Source organism: Peromyscus californicus, unplaced genomic scaffold (genome assembly GCF_007827085.1).
Source record: "Peromyscus californicus insignis strain IS unplaced genomic scaffold, ASM782708v3 Scaffold_7__1_contigs__length_154581171, whole genome shotgun sequence".
NCBI classification, from domain to species: domain Eukaryota; kingdom Metazoa; phylum Chordata; class Mammalia; order Rodentia; family Cricetidae; genus Peromyscus; species Peromyscus californicus.
The window spans coordinates 84,864,712-84,881,914 of record NW_026294595.1 but is presented as its reverse complement, the minus strand read 5'-3'; the positions used below and the strand labels follow the sequence as shown (position 1 = coordinate 84,881,914).

The window sequence follows — 17,203 nt, the reverse complement described above, 5'->3', positions numbered from 1 at the left end:
CTAATCACAAGTCTGGAGGGAAGGAATCTAAGCATACATCCATTTTTTAAAATTCGACAGGCTGTCCCCAGGACCTAAAGAGAGAACAGAATGCCTGTGGACAGCAGAGGAACAGAGCAGGTGCTTTTCTACCCAGAGAGCGAAGACCACTAAGTGGCTTCAGAGTTTTCTAGCACACTGATTCCTACATAAGCAGGCACACACTGCGCTTTACAGAAGAAAACAATGAGACTGCCTACGACTTTCTGGCTGTGAACTCTGCTTCCTCTAACAGTGCCTGCCCCTCACAGAAGAAAGGGTGAGCAAACATCAGCTGATGTCTTGAAGGACACACTGATAGCAGCACCATCAGTCATAGACCTCACTGAGCTGCAGCTGGAATTCACACAAAATACCACTTGTGTTTGAGAGTTAAAACTCATTCTATTTTTAAGTAACTTTAAAGCACTGAACATAAAGGCCTAGGCCTTTCTCACAAAATACGTATTAACACTAAAAACCGAGTCTAGAAAAAGAACTAGCATGACAACACAAATATCAAAGTTCTGGATGAGATGTGCCCTGTGTTTAAAAAGGACTGAACAATTTACAGTTATAAGGAACCAGCTTTGCTAATGGATACATAAATTCTTTTGGTCTGATTTTCTGATAGAGCACAGGGAGACGACAGAGGTGGCCGCGGCTAGGGCCGAAAGAGCCTGAAGCCTAGGCAGCAGAGGACCACACACCACGAAATGTAAACAGAGGAGCAAATCCTAGATGCCAGACTGGAAAAGAAGCAGGAGAGGAGAGTGTCTTTCCAAACAGAGGTAACTGTAGGGAAGGCTGGAAAAAGAAACTCGGTAGTTTAAAAGAAAAAGAAGAAGAAGAAAGAAGGAGAAGGAGAAGACGGTGAAAAGGGAGAAGGTGAAGGAGCAGGAGGAGAAGAAGAGGAGAAAAGAAAACAGCAATCAATTATTCCTTAATAGGCACAAGTTTGCTAAAGAAAAATAGTTAAATTCAAATTTTCAGGGTTTATTTTTAAACAGTTCTCAACCTTCTGGAATAGCAATTTTATCAGGGCAAGCTACTTCTTCCCCCTGCTCCCCACCAAAACAAAACAAAACAAAAGGAAAAAAATAAAAAGAATTATTTTCTCCCAATAATTGGATTAGATCTTCCACCATGAATTAAAGCAGCAAATATATCATTGATCTGTCAGTATTATCTTCTGTTCTTAGACAAATAATAACCATGCATGATTGGCATGGCAAAATTAGTTTAATGGAGTTGAAGATAAGAGGGGCTTTTAGATGAGCAAACACAGCATTCTGCACAGGTAGAATTATTCTGATTGATAGTCATACTTCTAAAAGGTATCACCCAAAGTTTTCTTATAGTCACATACTTACTTTGATCTTGGCATTTATTCACAGAGAACACTATTTTGTTATATTTTGGAAGAAGCAAGCAAACAAAATCTACAATTGACGTCTGAAGGAAGAAATTTGCAGATATACACACCTAACTAATTCCTTTTTAAAATCACATCCACCTGCAACTACTGGTCCTTTTAGTAGTATAACTGGACATTAAACTTAACAATAAAGACAGAATTGTAATTAAACAGTTTAAATCTTTGTCCTACAATTTAAATACTTGTTTCAATTCATAAAAGTAGTTTTTAACAATGAAGCAGCACCATTCCTAACATAAAATAACAAGACAAATTTACAATAACATTTTGTTGATTTATTCTCTCTCCCCCACCTCTTTCTCTCTCTCATTTGCTTGCTTGTTGAAGAGCTAACTCAGGGTCTGCATACTGAGGCAAGTGTTCTATTACTGAAATACACCCCCCAGTTCCAGTACTTTTTTTTTTTTTTTTGGTTTTTCGAGACAGGGTTTCTCTGTGTAGCTTTGTGCCTTTCCTGGAACTCGCTTTGTAGACCAGGCTGGCCTCGAACTCACAAAGATCCGCCTGCCTCAGCCTCCCGAGTGCTGGGATTAAAGGCATGCGCCACCACCGCCCGGCCAGTTCCAGTACTTTAAAACTTCCTGATATATGATTCAACACAAGTATGTATTAAAATTGAAATAGGGGCTAAGAGTATACAGCTCAGTGGTTCAGTGTTAGCTTAACACAAAGCCCTGGGTTCAATTATTAGGGCCTATTTAAAAATAAATAAATAAAATAAAAGGAGAGCTGGGAATGTAACTGGATGGTAGAGCACTTGTTTAGCATGCATGAGGCCCAGGGATTTATACACATATAACACAATATATACACATACAAAAGAAGGAAAAATATTTATTCAAAATTATGCTAAAACTAATAATAGATAAAATAATTCATGTTTTAAAGGATCTTAAAAATAAAAGAGAAGTGAAGATATGTATATAACATAAAAAGGCTTTTCTGGCAAATACATACATACACAGGGAGAATATATAGCAAAGTCACTAACAATGATGTGAATTGAACAGATTCATAAGAAAGAATTTCTAACATATCAAGGGAGAGTCCACCTTGATGATGTACTATGCATAGGCAGAATGTGCTGATCCTAGAAGCCTTGGGTTATTCAAAGAAAACCTTAACACCAGGTATGAGATGCCTTTTGGGAAGGCCCCAGAGGCCTTCAAACTATATAGATTATGCCCACCACAGTGGGATATTAAGACCCTATTGCTGAAGACACCATACACTTTGGTTGCAGAATACCAAGAAACCATATTGGACTGAGGTAGAAGTGTCCTCCCTGCTGTCTAAGCTTCACAGTGCACGGCTGCTATGTGAGCAACTGGGGTAGAAGAGTCAGTAATGGTCTTCCCAAGTTTTAGACTTTACGTACTATATTACTAACTTGTCAGGGAAGAGGTGCCTACTAGTTTGGTAGTGACTCAACTGTTACATGGGTAGCCAATTTATTTTGTGCTGTATCTGAGGCCTGCTCCATAAGAGAGAGCTGTGGACCTTGTCAAAGGCACATGGTTGGGAAGTTCATAGGCACTGGGGATGAACCTATGACTTCTGTCTTACTTATTGGACATGTTGTCAAACTGCCTCTTAAATATTTATGTTCATAGTGATACGCTAGTGCTGTCTTCAGCCTTCATCAAAAAAGTTTCTCTTTGTAGCTAACAGCAGTTAAGTACTAGTCACTAACTAGTCAGTGCTGAGAACAAATGACTGTGAGTGCTTAGTATTAAAGGAGACATTCATATATATGCACAGGGAACACTGAGCAAGAAGGGGGGGAAAGGATATAAGAGATGAACCATAGTTAGGAGGGCTATGAAATGCTCTTATGAGCACGGCACGTCTGCTTGCCTGCATACAATCCATATAAGACTAATCCAACAAGAGATGAGGGCATGGTTCATAAGGCCTGTCCCGCCCTGCTCAGGGGAACTAAGAGCAGTCAAAATGCCAGAAGAGTTGGAATCATTATTTCAATGATAGCAACTGGCTAGTTACGCATGCTTCAAAGGATGGTGTCCTACTCAACCCCATGAGTGACCCTTGTCAAACCCAGTGGGTCACAAAGCAAAAACAAAATAAAAAGACATGAAAGAGGGATGGGAATTCAGTGGAGGGAGAGCTGGTGAGGGTGGGAAAAGGATAAAAGAGGGGAGAGAGATGAGTGTGGTCAGAATGGGTTATCATGTATGAAATTGTCAAAAAGTAAATAAATGGAAAAAAGAAAGCGAACTCAATAAAGTCTGATGTAAGCATTTAAAAACAAACACAACAATAAAACCAAGGGGCCTAGAGATGTCTCAGCAGTTAAGAGCTTTTGTTACTATTTCAGAAGGCCAGAGTTCAGTTCCCAGAACCTATATAAGGCATGTCACTCCAGGTTTAAGGGTTTTGATGACCTCCTTTTAGTTCCGTGTGTGTGTGTGTGTGTGTGTGTGTGTGTGTGTGTGTGTGTGTGTGTGTGTACATGTACACTTAAAAAAAACAAAAACAAAACAAAAAACCGGGAAATGAAAAACAGTAAGAAATGATGCACTCTCAAAAATTTGTCAGGGGTATATATTCCTGGAGGCTAGAAATCACAGCCAAAGCTCTAGACTAAATTTCTTTAAAAAAAAAAAAAAGCTACTTATATCTTAAAATTACAAAATTTATAATGGAAAGTAAAAAGACTTTCCTAGCATATGTGAGTCCATCGGTTAAATCCTCACCATTGTGAAAAATAATACTCTATTTCCTATCTGTGTTAAATTTCATATAAGTCATTTTTTCTCTCAAAACTTTTCATTATAACTATACTAGAAGAAGATGGGCTGTGGCTATCTCATGTGCTCTCCAAGAGAAGCCCAGCAATGGTACATCATAGATTAAGAGAAGCACAATTGGGAGAAATCCTTAAGGGGAAGTCTGGATCAGAGAACACAGTGCAGTGCATTAGCCGGCCAGGCTGGAGGCCTAAACATCTCATTCAGAAGACAGAGAGGAGACATGAAAACTAGGGGCCAGCATTCAGACTTCAGCAAGACTAATCCGGCAGCGACAGAGGATGATGCTATTCACTCAGTATCATTTCTGGGTAACTCATTTATGGTGCTGACCTGCACCACAAAAAAATAAAAGATGCTGCCGAACTGGACAGAAGACCTTGAGCTTATGTTCTAGAGCAGGGGAGGAAACAATGGTGTTCAAGAGGCAATGAGACTACTCAGAAGCAATCATAAAAAGGAGATGTTTAGCAACAAGAATTCTGATTATGCCTCAGTGATGGAGGAGACAGAAGTAGTAAGAAAAATAAAGAAGCTAGAAGAAAGGTTCTTGGCTGGGGTAATCTTTTGGTATACTGTGTGAAGATGTTTGTTTAACCTCACCTGCCTAAGGCACCTTCTGCTTGCTTTAATAAAGAGATGCATAGCCAATAGCTAGGCAGGAGAAGATAGGTGGGACTTCTGGGGAGAAATAGGAACTCTGGGAAAGAAATGGAGGTGCGGAAGATTTGCAGGCCAGATGCAGAGGAAGTTGGATGTATGGTACTAGGGAGAGGTAATGAGCCACGTGGCAGAATGTAGATTAATATAAATGGGTTAATTTAAATTTTAAGTTAGTTGGGAACAAGCCTAAGCTAAGGCCAAGCTTTCATACTGAATAAGAAGTCTCTGTGTCATTATTCAGGAGCTGGTGGTACAAACAAAGTCCAGCTCTAGTTCTATGAAGGGGCAAAGGCACCTTGTCATTGGTTGCTCCAAGACCCTGATATTTCACTAATTCCACTAAAGACAGACTTAGTGATGGCAGGCAGACACTAGTGTAAGCCACAGGAAGTGGAGAAGGCAAAGGGCAGAAGACAGACACTTGGTAAGTGTCTATGAAAGTAGAAAAAAAACAAAAACAAAAAAGCAACAGATAAACAGTCTTAGATAATGGGGGAGAAAGAAAGACTTTGTAAAGATTCGAAGTATATACATGCTTTTGTTTTTCTTCTTACCTGTTCATTTTTCTTCTGAACCCATTCCTTGTGCTTTTCTTCAGCAATTATCTTTCTTTTTTCACGCTCTTTCATTTCTTTTGTTTTTTCTATTTGCTGACTTAATTCCTGTGGGGTTTTATTTAAACAAAGAGCAACACTTAATAGAAATACCCAAATCACATAACTGAAAAAAGGCTGAGACTAAATTAAATATGAATATAATTTATCTTATACGATATATACCACTAGTGACAATATCTTATTTAAGTAACTCTAGGATAAAAGAAAGCACTGGTATAACATGTAAGTCATTCTGCAGGAATACAAATAATTGGTTGGTAGCAAAACTCTGGTTTCTTAGACTAAACTTCAGCAACTGATATCAACTTTCCTATACATAAATTTTGTCATCACTGTGAGCTACTGGCAGTAGCTCAAGAGAATTATAAATTCCTTTTTACAGTTATTTATTCTTTTGTGGTGGTATTTTACTTGTACTGAAATGTGATTTTAATTGTATGTTAATAAATAAAGTTGTCTGGGGGTCAGAGCTATTAGAGCCATAGCAAGTGCATGGCATCGGTGGCGCACGCCTTTAAGGACCTGGAGGGCGGTACATTCAGGCAGTGACGAGGCAGTCACATGTTTGGGTTTACAACCAATGAGAAGGCAGAACAGCTAGACTATATAAAGACACACACAGGAAGTAGGTCCCTTTTTTCGGAGAGCTCTCTTGGCTGAAGAGGATCCCTAAATCAGGAAGGGTGAGGCTCTTAGCTCTGACCTCTTGGCTTTCTTCTCTGAATCGGCTCTGTGTTTCTTATTTAATAAGACCATTGGTTACATCTACATTCTTTTTTTTTTTTTTTTTTTTTGGTTTTTCGAGACAGGGTTTCTCTGTGTAGCTTTGCGCCTTTCCTGGAACTCACTTGGTAGTCCAGGCTGGCCTCGAACTCACAGAGATCCGCCTGGCTCTGCCTCCCGAGTGCTGGGATTAAAGGCGTGCGCCACCACCGCCCGGCCATCTACATTCTTTTATAGCTATTTTTTAAAAAGAAACCTTTTAGATTCTTGATGAAAATAAAGGATGAAAATGAAACAATCCTTAAAGTTTTAATTTATAGCTATACTAAAGAAATGTAAAGAAGCTATTTACTTTCCTTAGAGGAAAAAAAAAAGAATCTAGAGTTTTCTTCATTGATTTTATAGCTGCTGGGATATAAAACAAAATCATGTTCAGATCCCAGATTACTTAACTGCCTCTCTGTCACTAGAGTCAATGTCAGGGCATTTCCTCAGGAGAGAAAATGAAGAAGGTACGGCCAGTAAAATACAAGCTGAATGCCACCTGACTTGCTACTCATCAGTTAAATCCATGCATTGGTTGAGAAACTTCTCAAACTAGACTTCTCTAGGATCTTACACTCACTCACTGTTTACTATCTGTCCTCTCTCCTTAGTTATTAGTAATCAGATACATTTACACATCTTCCATTGACCTACTCTCTTATCCAGGCTCCCTTTCCCTAAGACCTAACTATCTGGGCATACAGGCCAATAAGGGCAATTTTCTTTCAGACTAATTTCAGTACCTTAAATGAAGATAATATGTAGGCAAGAACATTGTCTAAATTCCACTGGATAGAAGACAGCTGCCTCCTTCACTCAAAAACTCTCAACATTTTAACACTGTCCCTCTAAAAGCAAACTTCTATCTTGGTATTAAGTCTTTTTCATTAACTAGCTCTTATTCCTTGATTACTCTAATATATTTTTACAGATGCTTGCTATACAGCTAACAAGAACTGCATGGTGATGGTTGTGTATGTGTGTATGTACGCGTGCGCATGCATGCAAAAGCACAACCGAGTGTGCAAGTGCTCACATAATGCATGTGTGTGAAGTGTGGGCACATGCATGCCATTGTACACATGTGTAGGTCAGAAGAAAACTTTCAGGAGACGGTTTACCCCTTCCACTGTGGGATCTGGGGATCAAACTTAGGCCATCAGGCTTACAGGCAAGAACCTTTACCTACTGAGCCAACTCACTGGCCCCCACCTTGCTTTTTTTGGTCCTATCTCAGCTTCCCCAGCACTGGATTTATAAGCATACTCTACCATGAGTGGCTTTGTTTGTTTGAGACACCATCTTTTTTTAAAAAAAAATAATTTATTTATTTTTATGAGCATTGATTGGTGTTTTACCTACCTGTGTATTTGTGCTGAGAATGTCAGAGCCTCTAGATTTGGAGTTACAGACAGTTAGTTGTAAGCTGCCATGTGGTGCTAGGAATTGAACCCTAGTCCTCTGGAACTACTGAACCATCTCTCCAGCCCCCACAAGTGGCTTTTTTTTCCTCGATTTTTTTTTGAGATAGGGTTTCTCTATGTAACAGCTCTGGCTGTCCTGGATCTCACTCTGCAGACCAGGCTGACCTCAGACTTACAGAGATCTGCCAGCCTCTGCCTCCCAAGTGCTGGGATTAAAGGTGTGCGCCACCACCGCCCAGCACAAGTGGCTTTTTAAAGGTCTGGGAAATCATACTTAGGCCTGGGTGTTTGCACAGTGCACTTTATGGACAGTGCTATCTCCTCAACCAATAAACCACTCTTAAAAATAAAACCAGGCCTGTTTTGGGAAATTTTGTTTACATAACTATCAGATCTATATGTAGAGACTTATTTATATATAAGTATTCATATGCATGCACACATGGGTGTATATATAGACATATTTTTCTTCTTTGTTTTCTGACATAACTCCAGATGGTCTTCCCCTTATAACATGTACTACAATAATTTCCTAGTCAGTTTTCTTCAGAATGGTTTTCAAGCCATTAATCACTGTCACCAGCTTTTGTCATTGAGAACTCTAAATCACCCCTTTGCCATGAATGCTTCATAGTATTCAATTTATACTGGTTTTCTCAAAAAGAAGAAAGTGATACCACACTCTAATTTTCTAACATCTCCACCCTACCATCTTGCCCTTTAAAGCCATGCCCTCAGAGTTAAAAGCAGTTTTACAGTTTAGATGTACAGGTAGGTATGATGATCGGACTTATATCCTTCTAAAGGTTCTTTAAATAGTGAACAATTGCAGAGGGGGTTACTCAGACCTTATATCCTGTTTTATAGTTGTCAATTTTCAGTTAGTGTAAGGGCTAAAGAAGACCCTGTAGTACCTAGAAAATGCTACCACTGACCTACATAGTGGTCTAATTCCAGAGGATCTGTTTTAATATTTTGCCCATCCAAAATACACATCATATCCTAGACACAAGAATCTCTCCCAAGGTTGGCCTTGACTTGTTTATCACCAATGTAGGCCTCTTCCAGGACAGGAGTGTTCTCTCAAAAACCCGACATAGTCTTCTGGGGTACCACTGAATTTCAATAGGATATAGTTATTTTCCCATAGAGTACACACTTTATGGTAAAAATAAAATCAACATGCATTTGTATTTCAATATATTGTGACTACCTACAAAGAAGTTTTAGCCACCGAAAGTAACAGTTAGAAACAATACAAAATAGCTTTAACCAATCTATATCCCATCTGATTGCTTTATCCAAAGCTAATTAATTAAATGACAAAAGTTAATGTGTTGGTAGGGGGAGAAAAACTAAAAAAAGGTATTTTACAGTTTTGAACACATTAATGTATAAAGCTAATTAATGGAACCAAAGACTATAGAGAGAATGGGGCTAGAGAGATGGCTCAGTTGTTAGAAGCATGTTCTTGCAGAGAATCCAGTTCAAGTTCCTAGCACCCACATCAGGTGGAGCACAACCACCTGTAACTGCAGATCCAGGGGGTCGAGTGCCTTCTTCTGGACTCCACAGGCATCTGCATTCATGGGCACATAGACACACACATGTGAGTGCGCATGTACATGCACATGAAGTAATAAAAATAAACCTTAAAAGAGACCATAGAGAAATTTAGGCAGCTAGCTAAAGAAATTTTCAAAGTAATAAAAATGTAAATAAAATACAAATATTCTACAAAGTCCAATATGCTGGCTTTTATAATATTGATATTCAAAAGTAATTATAAATGTTTAAAACTTGTAAATGGATAATTTGGATGAGTTAAAACAATTATAACTCTAACAAAAATGTCTAAAATGATTATCTGTTGATGGACTCAGACACTTATGAATGAGGCTAATCTTTTTAATGGTCCAACTTACCACATAAAATTTCCTTTAAATTTTAAAGGAAAAAAAAAAACCAATAATGCCAGAATATTGAGAAAAGAGGACTAGAGAGAGGAGAAGGGATATCCCTGGCATGACTGGTACATAACATTCAGACAAAAATACCTTAGACATGTCAGAGTTACATAATAAGGTAGCACAAGAAATGCCAAATAATTCAAAACATGAAAAGGATTTAATCCTTATAGATAATTATACCCTGCTGTATGCTTAACCATTGTGGTGTGGACTTCATACTACTTTAATTTGTTCTCAAAACAACTTTTCATAGTAATTATCATCTTTCATACTCAATAACAGCTAACCTGAATTGAGTGCTTTCTATACACTCGGCCATATTCCAACGGTTTGTTCTCCCCCTTTCACGGAAACACAGAAGACTATGCTCAGTCTGTTTGGAATGGAGAAAGTATGGCTCAGATGTGTGCTATTAACTACTCCTCTATTGCTAATGTCTGATTTGTAGATGAAGAACCCAAAGACAAGGGAATGTAAACAACTTTCCCAAGTTAAAATTTCAGCCTTATCAGCAAGATTTCCAGTGGAGGGATTGGGACACCAACCCAGCCACAAAACCTTTGACCTAAAATTTGTCCTGCCTACAAGATGTGCTAGGGTAAAGGTGGTATAGAAATTGTGGGAGTGGCCAACCAATGACTGGTCCAGCTTGAGAACTATACCATGGGAGGGAGCCCACCCCTTATACTGCCTGGAGGTTCAGGACCCAGAGGCTGGAAGGTTAGAGACTTAGGATAGAACCAAACATGAATGGGGAAAAAAAGTCAATGAAATGATTCCTAATGATATTCTGCTATACTTGTAGATGGATGCCTAGCCCAACTGTCATCAAAAGCTTCTTCACTCAGAAACTAATGGAAATAGATACTAAGACCTACAGCCAAAAATTAGGTGGAGCTGCTGCTCAGGGAATCCTGCTTAAAAAAAAAAGAGAGGAAGGATTGTAGGAGCCAGAGGGGTCAAGGACACGACAAGAAAACCCACTGAATCACCTGGGCTCACAAGGGCTCACAGAGGCTGAAATGACAACCAGGAGCCAGCATGGGACTGACCTAGGCCCTCTGCACATATGTTACAGTTGTGTAGCTTGGTCCTCTTGTGACACTTCTGACAGTGGGAACAAGGGCTGTCTCTGCCTCTGTTGCCTGCTTTTGGGAACCCTTCCTTGCTGGGGATGTCGTTCTGTATGCTATGAATGTGTTGCTCTGCTTGATTTATAAATCAAACACTGATTGGCCAGTAGCCAGGCAGGAAGTATAGGTGGGACAAAGAGAGAAGAGAATTCTTGAAAGAGGAAGGCTGAGTCAGGAGATGTTGCCAGGCGCCACTGCCATGAGAAATAAGATGTAAAGATACCAGTAAGCCATAAGCCATGTGGCAAGGTATAGATTTATAGAAATGGGTTAATTTAAGATATAAGAACTAGATAGCAAGAAGCCTGCCACAGCCATACAGTTTATAAGTAATATAAGTCTCTGTGTGTTTACTTGGGTCTGAGTGGCTGCGGGCCCAAGTGGGACTGGAGAAAACTCCAGCTACAAATGGTGCCAGAACATGGAGGCAAGAGTTTCCACCTAAAACCTGAGAAAGAAGATTCTAAAAACGGAGCTAAAAACAGCTTCCTAGTTGTCTCTCTCAAGTTAGCAGCAGTCTGCGGGCTTGAGCTACTCTATGGCAGGTTTGTGGCGTGCGGGTTTGACCTATGCCATGTTACACAGAGGTGTCTCCAAGCTGTGCACTATGCTACATGGTGGATATAGTTCTTGCTAGTTAAAAAAAAAAAAAAAAAAAAAAAAAAGGTTTCTGGGCTACTTTGATAAAGCCATAGACCCACTGCCCCCCAGAGTCCTGCGGTGAGCATCCTTCCTCCAAAGCTGATGGTAAACATAGTTCTGCCATGTTGGAAAGCTGAGGTGGGTGGAGTCAGCAGCCATAGCTGCCTTTTCAGTCCTAGAAATGCTACAATTTAAAGCAAGAGGTTCACAATAAGACAGATTCAGATGGAATAGTTTACAATGTGTGTAAAAGTGTATGTAGGCTTGCAAGAGAGACAAAAAGAAATATATACAGTTATATAAAGAAATGGTTTTAAAAATAGTCTTTAAAGAGAAAGTAAAAGTAATATAAAAAATAAGCCACTTAAAGATGGATATCACACAGAGAATCCGGATTGTGCTGTCTTTGATATTTTTAACTGCAGAAAGACATTTGATTGTAAAGACTGCTCAGTTAAACCAATATGTATATTTTAAAGATACCCTGACTTCAAAATTTGGATTTAAGGATATGTTGCTTTGGAAAGGAGGCTCTGCTTTTATTTCCACAGAAAGCAAGAGGCTATGGATTTGTTCCAGATTAAGATACATCAGGTTTGACCAGCCAAGACCCCCTGAAAGTTCTCCGATGACAACAAGGACCAGGTGATCCAACATCCAGAACGGTTTCAAGGCAACTGGCTCTAACAATACAGCCTCACAGACTATCCCATAATCCTAACATTTTCTTTGTGTCCCCATAAAAATACAGCACCCTCATCCAGCAGGAAGTAGTATGAGAAGCTACTCCCAAATTCCCAAATATACCAAACTGGCTTTGGAGATGAAATTGGCTCACTCCTTCTCTAAACCCAAGCATATTGCTAAAATAAAAGGTTGAGAGATTTTTCTGTCCCATATCAGAAGAGCCCTGTGGTGTGAGACAGAGCAAAACCAATATTTTTATTTAAAGCAGGTTGATTATAAATGTAATCTCTTTCTAAAGAAGAAAAGGGGAGATAGATATGATAGGATAAACAGTAACAACTTATTTTAAAATGTTTATATTGCTATGGATTTTAGTTTATTGAAACAAGCTTAAACTTAATTTTGTTATACTGTATATATATTTCTACTCTTATTTGAGGTATCATATTTATGTAACCCATTTAGATTGTAATGGATAATTTGAAAATACAAGTTAATAATTAGTCTTCTATGATAGTCAAACTCATAGTCATGTTAAGTTTTCTAGGAATACATAGATATAATTCAATTAGGTATGTAATCTTCAAATACTCCAAAGTCCTACAGAATATGGCATTTAAAATGTTTTAAAAATTTAGACTTTCAGTTTCAAGAGGTCCCATTTATTAATTGTTGTGCTCAGTGTCTGTGCTGCTGGTGTTATATTTAGGAAGTGATCTCCTGTGCCAATGCGTTCAAGAGTACTTCCTACTTTCTCTTCTATTAAGTTTAGTGTAACTGGATTTATGTTGAGGCCTTTGATCCACTTGGATTTGAGTTTTGTGCATGGTGGCAGATATGGATCTATTTGTAATCTTTTACATATTGACATCCAGTTATGCCAGCACCATTTGTTGAAGGTACTTTCTTTTTTCCATTGTATAGTTTTGGCTTCTTTGTCAAAAATCAAGCGTTCATATGTGCATGGATTAATGTCAGAGTCTTCAATTCCATTCCATTGGTCTGTATGTTGGTTTTTATACCAGTACCAAGCTGTTTTTATTACTATAGCTCTATAGTAGAGCTTGATGTCAGGGATAGTGATGCCTCCAGAGGTTGCTTTATTATACAGGATTCTTTTAGCTATCCTGGGTCTAGAGGATGCGGAGTAAAAGGAAACACTCCTCCACTGTTGGTGGGAATGCAAACTTGTACAACTATTGTGGAAATCAATATGGTGGTTTCTCAGAAAATTGGGAATTAATCTACCTCAAGACCCAGCCATACCACTCTTGGGCATATACCCAAGAAATGCTCAATCATACCACAAAGATACATGCTCAACTATGTTCATAGCAGCACTATTTTAATAGCCATAACCTGGAAACAACCTAGATGCTCGTCAACTGAAGAATGGATTAAGAAAATGTGGTACACAATGGAGTACTACTCAGCAGAGAAAAACAATGACAGCATGAAATTTGCAGGCAAATGGATGGAACTTGAAAAAATCATACTGAGTGAGGTAACCCAAACCCAGAAGGACAAACATGGTATGTTCTCACTCATAAGTGGATTCTAGATATAAAGCAAAGAACAATCAAACTGCAACCCACAGAACCAGGGAGGCTATATAGCAAGGGGGACCCAAGGATGACTGTGGCTTATAATAAGTTTTGGTTTTACTCAATTACTGGGCAAGCCTCAATGTAACATTTCACAATTAGGATAAGAATTTATACTGTATCAAGCTGATAATAGAAAAATAAATTTTAAAAAAGCGAAAAAAAAAACAACAAACAACAAAAAAAAAAAAGGAAAAAAAAATTTAGACTTTCTGGTCAGTGAGATATGTCTGCTCCTGGCAGCACCAATTTACTTCAGAGAGGAGGATGGGCATCGAAGACACTCTATATGGAGTTTATCTTCTTCTTGGCAAAAATAGACAATTGGGCAAGAAACTGTTCTTGCCTGGACTGACTGATCAACTGGACAAGCAGGACCCATAGGAAGGTGACCACTGAACTTTGCTTGGCAAAATGGTCCTTCAGGTTCCTGCTTTGCAGAGGAAACTGTCAGACATTCTATAGGACACAGAGAGAAGTGACTGACAGACTCTAGGCCTGTGGACTGAAGACAGATGCCCGAACTTTACAGAGGAACTTTGGATGACTGTCCAGGCTGCCAGCTGTCTCTGTCTACTCTCTCAAAGTTGCTTGTGTCCTTCTCCCATTTCTCAGGTAGTATTATATCCTTCTGAGGTCTTTGATGTAGTTGAAGACTAGATAGTTATAATTTTCTTTGGTTATGATAAGAGATAAGATAGATATCAAACTTTAGACTCACAAATAGAGGATAGATAGGATATTTTCTTTGATTTTGCCAAATATAAATAGAGTAGATATTGTAACTATAATTCTTGCTTGATAATTGTTTTGTTATATGTAATTTTACTATGTTAAACTTAAAAACCTTCCTTTTTGAAAAAAAGAAAAGGGGAAGTGCTAGGGATGTCTTTCTGTATGCTGTGAATGTGTTGCTCTGATTGATTGATAAATAAAGTGCTGATTGGCCAGTAGACAGGCAGGAAGTATAGTATAGGTGGGATAAGCAAAGAAGAGAATTCTGGGAAGTGGAAGGCTGAGTGAGGAGATGCCGCCACCACCATGAAAAGCAAGATGTAAAGTACCGATAAGCCACGAGTCACGTGGCAACTTATAGATGAATAGAAATGGGTTAATTTAAGATAGAAGAAGTAGATAGCAAGAAGCCTGCCACGGCCATACAGTTTAAAAGTAATATAAGTCTCTGTGTGTTTACTTGGGTCTGAGCAGCTGCAGGAGCCAGGTAGACACAGAAAAACTCCAGCTACACTTCCTCCTACTGGATTGCCTCATCCAGCCTTAACAGGAGAGAAGGGGCATAGTTTCAATGCAACTTGATATGCCATGGCTGGCTGATATACAGGGGAGGCCTGCCCTTTTCTGAAGAGAAAAGGAGGAAGAGTCTGTGGCGGGGAGGGGGTGGTTACAGCTGCAGTTGGGATGTAAAAAGAAAAAATATTCAGCCTTGTTCTATATGACTCCACAGGTCAGATTTTCTTTCTACTTTTCTCTAATTTAAGAAACTTCAAGCTCTGTATATGCTTAGCTCTATTCCCTAGCGTGGCCTTGACCATACAGAGATCCTGCCTGCTAAGGGATTAAGGGCATGTGCTGCCTGACTTCTTTGTTTATTTAAAATGGCTGGCCTTTTCCCTCTGATCTCCAGGCAAGCTTTATTTATTAGCATACAAATAAAATATCACCACATTTCAGCACAAATAAAACATCACCACAGCTTCCCTCACAGAGTACATTTCCGGGAACAGATTTACATTCTAGAATACAGAGTAACATGTAGTAGGAATCAGCCAAATGGATTGGTACCTATAACCATTTGACTTATGCCAAACCTCCTGACTTGTGACTCTCTACCTAGTTAGAAATTTAACATAGAAATAATTGGTTTTAAAACTGATAAGGAATTATTTTAATACTATAAAAGGTTTAGTTTACATAATTTTTATATTAACATGTTTACTAACAGATGAAAATAAAATCTTCACACAGTGAATAAATTTTGACACATATTTAGTGCATTCTATACATATTATTAGGAAACCACTTTAAAATGATACTAAAGCCGGGCGGTGGTGGCGCACGCCTTTAATCCCAGCACTAGGGAGGTAGAGCCAGGCGGATCTCTGTGAGTTCGAGGCCAGCCTGGTCTCCAAAGCGAGTTCTAGGAAAGACGCAAAGCTACACAGAGAAACCCTGTCTCAAAAAACCAAAAAAAAAAAAAAAAAAAAAAGATACTAAAAATATGAAATAAGGACTGGGAATGTAATGAAAGGTAAGAGCACTTGCCTAGCATGTTCAAGGCCTTAGTTAAATTTTCAGAACAATGAAGTGTTTACAATGATATGGAAAAAGAAGTGTTTTCAATGATATGGAACTATATTAATATGTAACAGGCAGAAAATGCAGGTTATAAAAGAGTTTGATTCTATTTCCTTAAAAATCAGAAGTACCCTTTAATATTCTTTGCCTTCTATGTTTAGATATGAAGAATTAAGATAGAACGGTTGGGTGGGCATGGATATGCACGCCTTTAATTCCAGCGCTCAGGAAGCAGAGGCAGGTGGATCTCTGTGAGTTTGAGGACAGCCTGTCTACATACTGATTTCCAGGACATCAAGGGCTACATAGTGAGACCCTGTCTTCAAAGATAAAGATAGAAAGGTTGGATAATGAGTTTGGGGAATGTAAAATTATACAAATCTAAAACTAATTTGTTTTTTGAATTTGGACAGAGTTCAAAAAGAGATTCACTCACAGAAAAAATGTCCATGAGCAATACTGAGAGCAGAGAAACATGAAACACCTTGAGAAGCCAGCAGGTCCCAGCACATACTCGCTTTAGGATGTGCTCTTTGTGGGGCGATGGGTAGTTGTCTCTGTTCAGCTTCTCTGTCATTTCTTCAGATTTTTACTCATTATATACAGTTAAATTTATATTAGTTAAACGTACATATGCTAAGGTTCCATTGAATGTGCCTGTTTATACACATTAGTACATAGCCCTTCGTATCACTGGTTGCTATTTATGAATACAACCAAGAATGGATCAAAATATTGAGAGAAAATTGTGATCATCTCTCTCATAGACAGGTTTTTTTTTTAACATCATCTTCTAAATAATATAGCATAACAACTACTAACACAGTATTTACATTATATTCAATAGTATAAACAATCTAGAGATGACTTAAAGTATGAAAAAGATGTATATAGGTTATAAGTGTTATGCCGTTTTATATAATGAGCCTTCATAGCTGAGGATCTGTGCATCTAAGAACTTGAAACCCATCCTTTACTGATACCAATGAGTTACTCTTTATGTACAAAAAGATAACCCGGAATGCTACATGCCATAATATCAGACTTAGTCTCTACAGGTGCTGAAGTAAGAAGGGCTCATTTCTTAATGGCGCTTAAGCTTGTTTTTCAGACCCTCTCCTAAAGAGAAAATAGTATTTTCTTTCTTTCTTT

General features: G+C 38.6%; 1 protein-coding gene across 4 annotated transcripts in view; it reads right to left on the bottom strand.

Moving 5' to 3' along the window:
• Ccdc34 (coiled-coil domain containing 34) overlaps positions 1 to 17,203 on the bottom strand; it is a 128,182-nt gene that overhangs the window by 106,746 nt on the left and 4,233 nt on the right. For all 4 annotated transcript variants that reach the window (XM_052726129.1, XM_052726128.1, XM_052726130.1 and 1 more), the window contains exon 3: positions 5,445 to 5,552. In XM_052726129.1, the coding sequence (XP_052582089.1) occupies positions 5,445 to 5,552 (108 nt within the window). The remainder of the gene's footprint in view (positions 1 to 5,444; positions 5,553 to 17,203) is intronic.